The sequence below is a fragment of the Carlito syrichta genome, unplaced genomic scaffold (genome assembly GCF_000164805.1).
Source record: "Carlito syrichta isolate Samal-C Ts95f unplaced genomic scaffold, Tarsius_syrichta-2.0.1 Scaffold308119, whole genome shotgun sequence".
Lineage (NCBI taxonomy): Eukaryota > Metazoa > Chordata > Mammalia > Primates > Tarsiidae > Carlito > Carlito syrichta.
The window spans coordinates 841,547-855,232 of record NW_007252215.1 but is presented as its reverse complement, the minus strand read 5'-3'; the positions used below and the strand labels follow the sequence as shown (position 1 = coordinate 855,232).

The following is a 13,686-nucleotide window of genomic DNA, read 5'->3' as shown; positions in this document are numbered from 1 at the left end:
TAGCTGCAGAGTGAACCCAAAACAGGAGATGAGACTGTGCATCAGAAAGGGAGACTATGCTTCCATGGATCTTGGTTACAAAGCCAAGGAAATCATTCACTTGTTAGAAGAGGATGCAGAGTCTCTTTGCTTTAAAAAAAAAAAAGTGTGTGTGTGTGTGTGTGTGTGTGTGTGTGTGTGTGTGTGTGTGTAGAAAGTTTCTTTGGTTCTTGTTAGAGGACTGCAATCTGGGAACACAGATTTCTGTTGCTTTGAATGAATACATGCTCCCTCTGTACTTTTAACAGATGCATTCACTCAACATTTGTATGTCTCCTATGTGCCAGGCACTGGAAAAGATGGACACAGACTTTTATGCTGGGGAAAAGAAGCCAGGAGAGAAGGAAAAGCAAACTTGAGAGAAAGAAGAGAACATACAACAGAACATCCTAAAAGAAATGGGAGAATCTGTGTAGGGAAAGGAGGTGAGAGCCAGGCCTTGATTGGTCATCTCTGCTCTTTAGAAACTGGCATGTAAATAATCTCTGCCCTACAACTAATTAGCACTAAAAGTTAAAAAAGTTGCTCAGAGTAAAAAAAGTTTATGTGTCCAAACTTTTAAAAATCTAATACCATAGATGAACGGTTGACAAACTTCATATAACCCACTGCCTGTTTTTGTATGCCTTTGAGCTAAAAATGAATTTTGTATTTTTAAGACATTGTTAAAATGAAAAAGAATATATGACAGAGACTGCATATGGCCTGCAAAGCCCAAAATATTTCTGACCCTTCACAGAAAAAGTCTGCCAATCCCTGCTCTGGATATTTTTACAACAGCAAACACACAGCATTTTAAAATCCAGTCTAACAGGCATGCAAAAGAGCAATGTTTGGAAATCATTTCCAAAAGTGAAAAAGTAGTAGATCTAAAAAAAAAAAAAAATCAGATACATCTGCCAGGGCTTTATATGATGAGATAGATGTCCTGGACAGTAACCTGGTCTCATATGACAAGAATAACAAATCTCTTTTCTTATCTTCTGATCTCCAAGGCGGGTTTGCCTGCCCCACAAAAAATACAAAGAAAAATAACCCAAACCTTTTCAATGATTTGTCTATAGCATTCTCATTCAGAAGGGAAAAAAACTACAAATTACAATGTCCAACAGAATGATAAAGCACGTAAGATGGAAGAGCAACGTGATGCAATAACAAACAGCTGTCAAAAGTGAGGACTGTGCAGTGCACTGCGAGAAAGAGATGTGAAATGACTTCAAGTGAAAGAGGAGGCATAACGATATGTTGGCAAAGATCACAACTACACATGAAGTAGAACCAGAAATCAACTGGGGGTGACATACTTAATTAAGTGCCCATGTGATTTTTCCAAATTTTTGTGTGTATAAAATAAGATTTTAAAATGTTTAAATCTAGCTCTTGTAATTTTGCAAGTAAAGCAGTCAATAAAATTTGCCTCTTAGCCGGGCTCGGTGGCTCAGCCTGTAATCCCACGCCTTTGGGAGGCTGAGGTGAGTGGATTGCCTGAGCCCGCGGGTTCGAGACCCGCCTGGGCAGCGAGACCTCATCTCTACAATAAATCAAAAAATCAGCTGGGCGTGGTAGCGCATGCCTGTAATTCCGGCTACTCGGAAGGCTGAGGCGGAAGGATCACCGGAGCCCGGCAGGTCGAGGCTGCGGTGGCCGGGAGTGGCCACTGCACTCCAGTCTGGGTGACAGAGTGAGACTCCAACTCAAAAAAAAAAAAAAAAAATTTGCCTCTTAAAAGACAAGGTTTGAAAATAACATCTTAAAATTTTAAGATGCATTCAAAGACAGAATCATGATGCAGCAACTTGTGAAGCAAAAAAATTCCTCTTGAATGAAACAAGCCTGGTTCCTTGTTCTGGTCACACCCCGGCCTTTTGGAAACGCACACATAAGACAGACATTCATGCCACAACCTGTCAAGCAGTTCCAGAGTTTCTACTTAGGCATTATTTTTCAGAGGCTATTTAAAAGAGGCTCCTTCTATAACCCTGAGACCCTATGCAAATAATCATCTCGAGAGTAAGCCCCTTTGACTTGGGGCGCACTCTTACAAGCCTCCTGTTTCTAATTAAAAACTGGCTCATCTGGTTCCCTTTTTGCTACAAAGAAGCACCCCATTTCAGAAGCAGGTTCACACTATTACTCATTTTCCGTGGTTTTCTCTTCCAATGTGAACAGTTAGGAGGAGAATATTTTGCCTTTTTCAAAGAAAGCAGACTGAAGAAATCCAAGGGAAAGTGGGAATTTATATGAATTGAAGGTTGTCTTTGTGTTCATCCGTTCAAAGTAGTTCAACCTGAAGCTTTAAGCGAATGTTAAGAAACTGTCTCTTTTTCTTTTTCGAGATAGTGCAAGTAGAAAACAAAAATGACAGCCTCAAACACATCCCTTTCCGTTTCTTTCAATAAATGAGAGGCAACTCCAGGATTAGCCTCCTTTTTGCATCTTTCAACCCAATCCTAAAGCCAACTTCTTGGTTCTGGCACCTCCTTAATTTATAATCCACAGCTATGAGCTTTTCCAAACAACCCGAAGCTGAAAATGCCTTCCAAAATGTTGTCAAGGGAATGAATGCTTCTCAATTAATTCTTTAGTCATGTTGGAACAAAAGTTCCCTCACTGGAGCTACTATTTCTGAAGAAAGAATTTGGTCTCTTCTTTTCCCAGATTTCTTGGCACCAGAACTTGAACTTCTTGTAGCTGACCATGCTATCTACGATGATACAAAATTAAGACACTCTCTTCTCTAACCCCCAAAACATATTCAGCTAACCTGTAAAATGTTATCACAAAAAGTTCGATCTTATCTGGAAGCAGTATGTACAGCATCCTGACTCTGATCTTGTATTTCTTCATCAGCACAGTCACGTGTCATCGAATGATGTTTCGGTCAACGATGGGCTGGCTACACAATGGTGGTCCCATAAGGTTATAAGGCCATGATTTTACCCTACCTTTTCTATGTCTAGGTATGTTTAGATACTGAAATACCACTATGTTCACACTGCCTATGGTATTCCGTATAGAGAATGTGGTACAGGTTTATGGCCAAGGAGCAATAGATTGGACCACACAGTGCAGGCGTGTGCTAGGTTATGCCATCTAGGTTTGTGTAGTTCACTCTCATGTTTGACAAATCACCTGACAACACATTTCTCAGAATGTATCCCTGTTGTTAGGGAACACATGACTATACTTACAGATCGCATGCAACTCAATTCTCTTATATATGAAAGTTCCACTTATGGATTTAATGCCTCTGGCCCTGGAGATAAAAGCACCCAGGCATCCATCTGTTGCTTCTTCCCAATGAATGAACATGCCATGCTGAAGGTACACACCTTGTACTAAAGCGACCTGTTGGAGGGAGTGATTGTTTGGCAGAGCTGGGAAAATGTTACAGAGGAAGGGATACTTGAAGAATGAATATGCGTTTATCTGCCCAACAAGAATAGGAACTCAAGAAAGGTAGAGACAAGAGACACATGCAAGAAGAAAAACATATTCATAGACATCAGAGGCACTCTGTGGAGCTGTCAAGTACTAGCAGAGTATAATTAGGTGTTTATATAGCAATGTATATATACGTATACACTCAAATTCAACAAATCTAAGGGAGATCGTTATCTTCCCATCTTCCTTAAGCCGCCAGGCTCAAAACCTGCTATTGCTTCATACTGCTGCATTCTTGGTTCCCACGTTCAATTAATATTCAGTTGATTTCTTCCCTATCCCTGAGACCCACTCCAGTGCCTAGGACATTGTCCTGAGGTCTAATTTCAGTCTAGCAGCTCCAGTCTCATCCCTTCCCGGTTCTAAAGTCGCAAAGCAACAAAAGCCATCTTAAAGGTGAGCTCCAGCCTGCTGCTAGAACAATCCTCTAATGAATACCAACTAATGATTGTGTAAAAATCCAAACCAATGACCTGGCACTCTAGAATACTTCTCACCTTCCTGTCCATCCACACTTCCTGCCATTACTACATGAAGCCTCTGGTCCAGCCAAAGCCATGTGTTCTCTGCCCTGAGCACACACACACCTGCTATTCCTAATACCTTTGTTCTCCCTGAATGATCCTCCTTGCCCCTTTTAGCCACCCAGCTCCTATTATCTTCTTCAAGCCCTTGTTCAAATACTGCTTCCTCCATATGGGGTCACCCAAGAAGTTCCGCCCCTCACAACTCTCACAGCTACAAGTATATACACTATTAAAACAGTTTTTATTCTATACTTTGTTTTTTTACAACTAACCTGTACAATTTGAGAGTAGACTCTGTACTTTACAAAAACTGTCCCTACTTTATTAACCGACAGCAAGTGGTAGTAGGCATCGTCTACTGGTGACAACAGAGACTCTGACAGTGAGCCTGGAAGCCATCCTTGGACTCCTTTTCCTCATCAACACGCCCTAGTGCCAAATATCTCTAATCCAGCCATGTCACTCTACCTTCTGTACCAAGCCCTGGTCCAGGACTTCCTATTTGCTGTCTTAATATCCCAGTTACCTCCTACATGGTCGCTGCTTCCACTCCTGACTTTGACAGTGTATGTCCAACACTGCATAGGAGTAGCCCCAAGACCATGTTCAAACGTGATGATATGTCTCCTTCTTAAACCCATCATTGCCCACCCACAACTCTCAAGATAAAGCCTAAAGTCTTTATCATGGATGAAACTATGTCATACAATTGATTTTTTGTCCCTTTCCCACACCTGCCACCTCCCCAGCCAGCTTCCAATACGTTCTTTAGGGATATGTGAGGCAGCAGCCTCATCCCTTTTGGAAGCAATACAAATGCCAACTTGAACTCAGGGCCCACAAGGTCCTACCCCTCTGACCTGATTCGATGCCACCCACCCTGTGCTCTCCATCTCCAGGCCTGCCGGGGTTCTGTTCCCTGTTCTTCTGGTGCCCCGGCGTCTTCCTCCCTCAGATCTCAGTCCTGAGGGCACCCCTCACCCAGCCCACAGCAGCAGTCACGCCCATCCTCTGGGTGCTCCCTTCACTTCTCACCTGGCTCTGTAACTAGACTTAGACCCCTGGAACTCCATCTTTCCAGCTCACAGCAGTGCCACATGTGAACACTCAAGCAGAGTTCAGTGAATGAAAGAGCACACTGGAGAACCTTAGCTAAGAACTGATACTCCCTACTCTAAGAAAGCTGTTTCTGTAAATGTGACTAATTGGGATAACTAACAAAGGAGTAATAGGCCAAATGACCAACTAAATAGACAGAGCAGACTTTCAGAAACTTCTCTTCCAAAATACAGCAAATGAATTATTTCCCCATTACTGAGATTCTGATGCTCCCCATAAGACCAGGATGTACTGAAAAATTAAATGAACATCAAAAATAAATTAAAAATCTTTAGTTGTATGTTTATCTCCTTCTCTAGCTTCACAGAGGTAGAAAAATAAACAGACAGATGTAGGTCTCCACGTATTGTCTGTAAGTGACCCCTGAATATGCCCCAGGGCAGGCACACATCCAGAACAGAGGCCAGGAGGGTGTAACACTCTGGGAGCTACTGAGCAGAGGAGGCAGTGACTCTGTCGGTTGTTCCCTACCTTCTCGCAAGCACCTAGCACTTGCTGAGACTTTCTAAGTTATCTCCTGCGTATTTGTTGAATGGTTATACCTGTAATTAACTGCTTGAACAATCAACACTAATTATACATAAGGTCCCTTTGCTGTGATGAAATAACACACAGTACATTTCAATAACTTTAGACAATGCTAATCTCAAACTGTGATCTATTATTTGTACACAGCCCTACAGCATAAGGATTAAGGCCATGATGACATTTCTGAAGATTGTCCCAACAACTGTGATGGTGGTGACTATCTTCCTACCCCCCTTTCCTATCAGTACAATAGTAGCCTGTCAATAAAGGAAATGGCTATTCCTTTGCTCCTGCCCCCACTGCAGCAGGTGATGAGAATGAGACGCCTACTCCCTCCCTCCCAAGAACAGGGTTTGTCATTTTTAGGCAGGGGACAAAGTTGGTAGCTTTGCTCACACAAGACAGTTGCTGTTAAGGAGGCCAAGCAAGAGAACAAATCAACCCAGCACACACCTGAGAGAAGCTTCTTGTCTGCCTCAGTAAGTCTACAATCCGCACACTAGCTTTTGTGCAGGAAGAGAAGTTGGAAGTTTGTGGGAAACTGTTCTCTTGACCAACCAAATGGAAGACTATGCACGTACGTAGTCTTAGGTCCGGTGGCCTCTGGCTCCACCTCTGCAGTGGAAGGTGGCTACTATAGGAAGAGAACAGCAAACACGACCACCAGGGACTGTGCTTTCTAATGATTCTCACTCTCTCCAAATCCCACTGTCCTTGGACTCTCAGCTTCCTTTCTATTAAATGTTCTCTATGTGTCAGAAGAGACTCGTACCAAGTTCATATCATAAATTTGAGTTTTCAATATAATGTTGCTCCCAATTCAGGGACTGATCAATACAAACAATTTAAGTGACCAAAGTGCAAATATTTTGAGATCAACAATACTCAACAATTTATAATTATTCAGAGACACATGCAACTGGTTACTGTTGAATGCTAATATGACTATGTTGTAATATACATCTACTCATGTTACCATAAAATGACAAGCACCAAATGATTTCAAAAATTGCTCTTAAAAAGACACAGAAATACACTGTAGTTGAGAGAATCACAAAACATCTATGAGTGAAAACATACATTTAAGTATCCATTAGCACATTAACTCCAAAAAGGAAAACAAAAGATATTTAATCGGTCTAGATTCCATTATTCAACAGTCAGTTTTTAAAAGTCAATCCTCCCATCTTCCATTATGGTATGCCCTGACCTTCAAAGCCTTACTGCTCGAAGACTAACAAAATATCTCACTAACATCTTATTTTCCCTAAGTAGTCAATTTTTCTAATATCTTTGAATGGGGTGGGGGGGTCTCCCCTTCACTACAATAGCAAATGGTAAAGTACTATATATTTCTATTTCCTATTATTCCTGTAATAATTTTATGACAATTTAGGGCAGTCACCATTTACTCTCATAGAGAAATGGACGCAGCAAACATTCAATCATCATTCCACGGCAAAGTCACTCTTCAGCAGTGAGTACTTAGGAAGATGACTTAACTCTGCTCCTGCAAGCACCAGAAGCAGGAGCTCTGGCACCGTGTTGGGACATTTTACCCTCCCCAAGGCTAGAGCTGCCGCTTTTACCCAAAATGTGACTTCCTTCCTACTTTGGACTCATTGTGGCTTAGGAGGCAGAGAACCCAGGGAAGCACTGAGACTCAAGGGTGCAACCCTAACCTGCCACTTGTCATGCCCCACACCCTCACATCTCCACCCTTAACCCAGAATTCTAACTTACAAATTGTTCATTTATATTACAGCTTCAGTACATAAAATGATAGTCTTGTAGCCTTCAGAAGGATGATGCAACTCCCTAAGAACTTACTGCACGGTACTCATAGGCCAAGTGACTCCTTATTTGTCCTAATTGTGTTTTCTTTATAAAGTATATACGCATTTAAAGTTTCACTTTAATATCATGAGAAGAACTGATTATTACTTTAAGCAATGGATAAGGTGGTTTTGTAAACTGGATGCTTAGGCTAGATCATTCAAAAATATATCCTAAGTAGCCAGTGTTTTTTATGTGGAAGAGTACTTTCCTTGAATCTCTAAATCATAAAATAAAAATTAACTCAAGAACATTGAAGGAGACTTATAGGAGAAGATATAAACTATAAGAGCAGGTAGAGGTAAAAATGATATCGGTAAAAGAGTGAGGACTTACCAAGAATCACTAGAGCTAGGTTTGCTTCAATTATATCACTAATATGCAAAATAATCCTCGAGAAAGTTCTACGGTAAATCTAAACACCTTACGCATCCCTTTATGTTAGTCACTAGTATAACAAGAATTTTATTGATTTGTTTCACCATTTGAAACCTTCCAAAAACTTCTCCAGATTTAGAACATTCACTGTTACTTATAGTGGCAACCACTGTCTAATAGAAACAAAAAAGTATCTTAAGGCTGACATGAGTAATCTGTGTTAAACTGAAACAGAGCTCCAGTTTACAAGGGCTTCGTTTTCTTAGAAGCCTAGACAAAACACTTCTTTGATCTAAAACTGAATGAACTTTAATGTCATTTTTAAAAAACTCAATAAAAATGAGGTTTAATCAAACAAGATTGCAACTACATAATAAGACCAAAGAAAAGGAAATCATTTTAAACCATTTAGCCATAAGACTTTCAGGACAGATTTCATCTGTTAAGCAGTTGTTAGGGATGCCTTATAGTAGGTAGATAAAAAACATACAAGGCCTAGGTCCATTAAAAGATATTCAGGCCCAACTGACTTTCCATCACCATGAGAGTATGACAAGAAACAGGTATAGTCACTGTGATCTCAAGAATGTGCAAGGTTCAATAAAAGACTCAGAAATTGCAGCTTCAAGAAACTTCACACTAAGAACTTTACAGGCTATAATCACTATTCAAAATCCTTATGGCAATCATTCTGGAGGTGCTATAGATATGAAAGACGATAAACTCAAAGCACAAGTAGAAAAAAAGTATAAAAATACATAAAGAAAGCATGATATTAACTGAGCATGACTCTGAAATCACACTGCTTTCCGGCTGGACTTTCTTCTTTATCAGGCAGTACGTAGAGGATGCTGCTGCCTCAGTCATGTATCCTCAGCATTAACAAGCAAGCAAAGAATCTGATAAAGGGTTGTTCAGTTATTCATACAAATGAATCAAGAAAAGGCGACTGGGAACTGAGAGCCTGCTCTGCCCATAGCACATGATACTCATGGACTTCAGTGTCCACGTGACAATAAACTGCAGTGCAAATTTCAGTTGTCCAAAACAAGGGTAATGACAATTTCCATGTTACTACAAAACTTGGACCTCCTACAGAGAGCATGTAAGTCTCCTTAAGTAGTTTCACCAGCATCATCTATGAGTCAAATTTTAGATTTAAATGGCAAACAGGCTCATCAATAATTAGGCCTTGGAACATACCCAGATTAACAGCAGAAAATAAATGCTTGTTACAACAGAACTCTACAGGGCTGGATTTATACAGCAGTACACCCAACCAAGTCCTGTATGACAGGAGAAGGGAAATGCTATAACATTTCATGACAAAACTTTGAATGATACAATAGAGCTATAAGAACAGAAGCAGATCCTCCTTCCTTCACCCACACACACAAAGAAAAACAAAAACAGTAGAGAGCAGCTGAATCCGGACTTAAAGGGGATTTGCTGTTCATGTAACCCAACCAAACCTCACTTCACAGATAAGAAAACTAGGTCCCAGTAAAGTTGTCCAAGATGACCTAGGCTGGATTCAAGGCCCAGTATCTCACTCCATGCTCACTAGATCAGCTTCCTCTCAAAAAATAAAAACAAAAACAGCCATTTACTCCTTAGCTGACTCATCAAGGATCTAAAAATCTTCCGAATCTTTCCTTCCTTTAATTCTTCAGACCTGAAAGCTAAACAAGCTAATAATGTTGCTGTAGGTCCCTAGAAAAACCTCAACTTCACAAGTGAGCACAGGACTGGGAACCCGCAGAGAGTCACCATAATGTCCCTGCAGCAGCACACAGTGATCACTTTCAACCCTTTCACATATATCACTCCCCAAGAACCACAGCTCAGGAGAGAAATGGGTCTGAACTTTGCATCAGATCGATGGGACTGTGCCAGAATCAGAAGAGCCTCCGACACTAAGCAAAGCAAACTGCAATAGTCAAAAGAAAGGGAAATTTCCTATTAGCCTCAGGGAGCTTTTCCCAGAAGGTCTCAGGGTTGCTGAGAAAGGAGAGACTCTGGGTCGTTGTATGCATGAATTGAGTTTCATCATTTTTAAAGGCTGTCGGCTACTTTTAGACTTAATTTTCTCAACAAACCAAATAAAAGAATGCCATCCAGAGATCAGAATGAGGGAAATCTTTGAGAAAAGGGAGCGGCATCGCACCTATTGAGCTGAATGAGACCATAGAGGCCCAGACTCCTTCCTGGGGCACCTGTCCCCTAAGGCTGCAGGACTGCAGGATGCATACTCTACACAACCCAGAAATGTCAGACCTCTTTTAGCTAATCATGAAGGCTTTGCTGCTGAAGCTGAGTTTTCTGGCTTTCTCTTTCTATAGTGTAAGCCTTCCTAATGTGGTACGATTGCTAAGTCTAGGAAGGAAAACAAATGCTAGACCAAAGAAAAGCTCAGGAAAAGGTTAAGCCAACAAGTTAGGTTAAAAGACTTTTCTATATTAAGTAGTAAGCATACCAAATGAGTTGCTTTAATTCCAAAGCATGACAAAGTTGAACTGGCTCCCTTTGCTGGGCTCACAGGAAGTGATATATCATTGCTTCTAAGCCACACAACCACAGACCACTTCTAACAGTTACCAAACAAAGCTAACTACAGACATTAAACGAGATCAGATTTTTATAAAACTTCAGAAGTTGCCAAATGTTTTAAACACCCAATTTATGTATTAATAAATAAAATCTAAATGCTCAAGCCATAAAAGGGAAAAATAAGAAACATCAAGTTCTAGAATATAAATCCATTTCAATATAATTCTCTAAAGTGTTGTCCAAACAAAACGCCATACATGTTAAAAGCTCAATGGTATTGATATTAAAAATCACTAGCCAGTTTATTTGCTCCTAGGTAGCAATATAGGTTAGTCAAATTTGAAATGGGTAACTGTACCAAAACCCCAAGACCTTCTACCACTTCAACAGTCACATAAACTTAAAGCAATTAATCCATCACTGAAGAAATACGTATTGATTGATTCATGCTTATCCATAAAATGTCAAAAAATATCTGTCCTACCAACTGCACAAGATGGTTGAAAATGAAAGTCAAAATGAGACAGTACGTGAAAGTGCTTGATAAACTTTTAAATTGTATTATAACCCAGCTAGCAATAGAGTTTACACAAAGAACAGTGAAATGCAAGCAACACTGTCACTTGGTATGGTAAGAGTAGGTGACTAGGCACCACTAACCTGGGGCTAATCCTAGTTCAACCAGTAAGTACTAGTAACCTCAGAACACAAGTCACTCACACCTACTAAGCCCCCAATTTCTTAGAAAGTGAAAGAATTGGACTAGAGTTCCCTAATTCAATGGGTACTATCTTTGTAGACCTGTGAACAGACTCATGAGGTGTTCCAAACATTATTACAGATTTCTTTTAAATGGATCAAAGATTAAATGAAATGTGGGCATATTTTATCCCTTATTTGTCAGACTAGTGAGCTGAAGCCAAGAAAAGTCATCCACTAGCAACTCACAACTAATACGAGTCAAAGCTGGAAGAAGTAAGCAGGTCTTCAAGCTCTGAGTCCAGTGCTCTTCTCAATTAGGTGAAACTGAGTGTCTATCATGGAAACGTAATGGAGCCAATCCCTAATGTCCAAATCTGCTGTGATAGAAAGGCAGGCAAGCAGGCAGGAAGGCATTCGTTCAATACTTGCTAAAATAACAGGCACTGTTCTTTCAGGGTGAGAGGGGAAAGCAGGAAACAAAAGAAAAATCACTCTATTTTGTGGCTGGGAAAGCAACAAAGTAAATGAGTAAAATATGGGGAATATTATAATACTAAGTGCTATGGAGAAAAATGAATAGACAGCATATGTTTGGTGATCCACAATTTACTTCTTTTGAGCCAACTGGTCGCCATTTAAAGAACTACAACAGTAATGCATCTAATGTAATTTTCCTAACCATCTCCCCAAACAGGGCAGACTTGGGTTTGCTGATTCCAGTTTGAAATTGATTGTTCAAACCTCTCAGCTGCCAGTTATGACGTCTGTCATATTTGGCAATCTAAACTCCATACTAACAAAGATTTCCCCCTCCTTAAGTCCACAAAGGAAGAGTGCAAATTGATTTACAAAAGAGAGCCAGGAGAAGCCAGAAGCTGCTAGCTACAATCCCTACCAGAGTTCTTGAACCGCTTCTAAGTTAGCACTTCTCCCCACACAAGGTTAAAGTGTGGTTTGTGTGCTGAGCTCTGCTGGGACAAAGCATTAAGAATACAGTATACATGATTTTGCTTTTTCTGACCTGTCAATTCTAGTGGCATTCTCTGTCATTATTAGTCTATATTTAACCACCTTACTGGGCAAATTCTCTAGCTTTTAGCATTTTCCCCCTTGTATTAAAAGAGCAACCTAGATTGCAAGAAAGTTGCTAAAAGAAAATACAGCAGCCTCCTGCAAGATCTGATACACTGGTATAAGCACTGTCTTAATAACCTTTTAATTAACCTGGTTGGTCGAGCTGGCAAATCAGGTTAAGCTTTGTTTTACTGAAGTTTTAAAAGGCCCTTTAGTCGGTAGGATTTCACAGTCCTCGGCTTGTGACTGCATCCTGAGGATTGCAGCAAGTCTGTTAAAATTCGCTACAGCTTACTTAAACGTGTGTCTATAATGCAACCCTCACACGAGAGCGGAAAAGTCATGTGTGACCGGGGGCCTTGGGGGTCGGCTCACTTATCCCAAGGAGACCCAAGACGGCTTTCTCTCCGCCCACACCCGCGAGGAGGTGCTGTGTGGCCTCGCCGCGGGGAGGGGCACTCCCAGGAGGGTTGGCGGCGCCGCGCCCGGCCCGCCGCGCGTAGATTCGGAGGTGAACTTCAGCGGGGCTGGGCCGGGGAGAGGGGGCGGCTCTCCCTGGGCAAGGCCCCGCCTAGCTCGCGAGTTCGGGTCCCGGGCCGACCCAGGACGGCGTCTGGGGGGCCTCGGAGGCCCGGGCTGTCGCCGCGGCGGTGGGAACTGGGAGGAGAGAGGGCGGAGGGATGGCGGCCGGGGGACAACTCCGAGAGGCGCGGGGGTCTCGTGACGAGCCGGGCCTGGAAGCCACGGGGACTGCCCTGGGGGACCGCGGCACGCGGGGCCTGGCTCGAGGTGTCTGCCGAGAGGGACGCCGCGCCGAGCGGTAACGTGGGGGACCCCGGCGGTCGTGGGGGGCTGGGGACCTAGGACTCCGGGGACACACCCGTCTCGCCCCGCCCCTGAGCTCTGGGCAGCGCGGCCCCCTCCTCACCTGATGTACGGGCTGGCCGCCGCCAGGATGTTCTTCTGCACCGGGATCTCCTCCCCGTCGAGGACCAGGTGCGCGTCGCAGAAGCGGGACTCCTCGCGGAAAGAGCTGAGCGCCCGCAGCAGGCGCGCGGCGTGCTGAGGGTCGGACACGGCGCTGCCCTCGGCCATCGCGGGGCCCGCTCCGCGGCCGGCGGGTCTCCCGACGCCGCCCGGCCGGACCCCTCGTGCCGCCCGCGTCCGGCGCGCGTCCCGTTAGCACACTCCGCTCGCGCGCCCGCGCGACCAGGCTCTCGGCGCTCAGAGCAGAAGCTGGAAACCCCGGAACGCGCCTGCGCCATCCGCCGCGCGCTTGGCCGGCGCCTTTAAGGAGCCGTCGCGTTGCGTCATTTCTCCGCGACGCCCCCGCACTCTCGCTCCGCCCCCCACCGCCCTTCTTCGCTGCAGGCGGCCAATCAGAAGCCTTCTTCCTCCAGGCGACGCGCCCTCCCAGGCGCCGAAGCATCCCCGGTGCAGTGGGGAGGCGTAGACCGCTGAGAGCGGTGGTTGCCGCGATGGAAGGATA

General features: G+C 43.2%; 1 protein-coding gene across 1 annotated transcript in view; it reads right to left on the bottom strand.

Moving 5' to 3' along the window:
• Positions 1-13,479, bottom strand: part of GAN (gigaxonin) — a 55,870-nt gene extending 42,391 nt beyond the window's left edge. The window contains exon 1 of the mRNA XM_008064980.2: positions 13,126-13,479. Within this exon, the coding sequence (XP_008063171.1) occupies positions 13,126-13,292 (167 nt within the window). The 5' untranslated portion in view covers positions 13,293-13,479. The remainder of the gene's footprint in view (positions 1-13,125) is intronic.
• Positions 13,480-13,686: the final 207 nt, after the last annotated feature.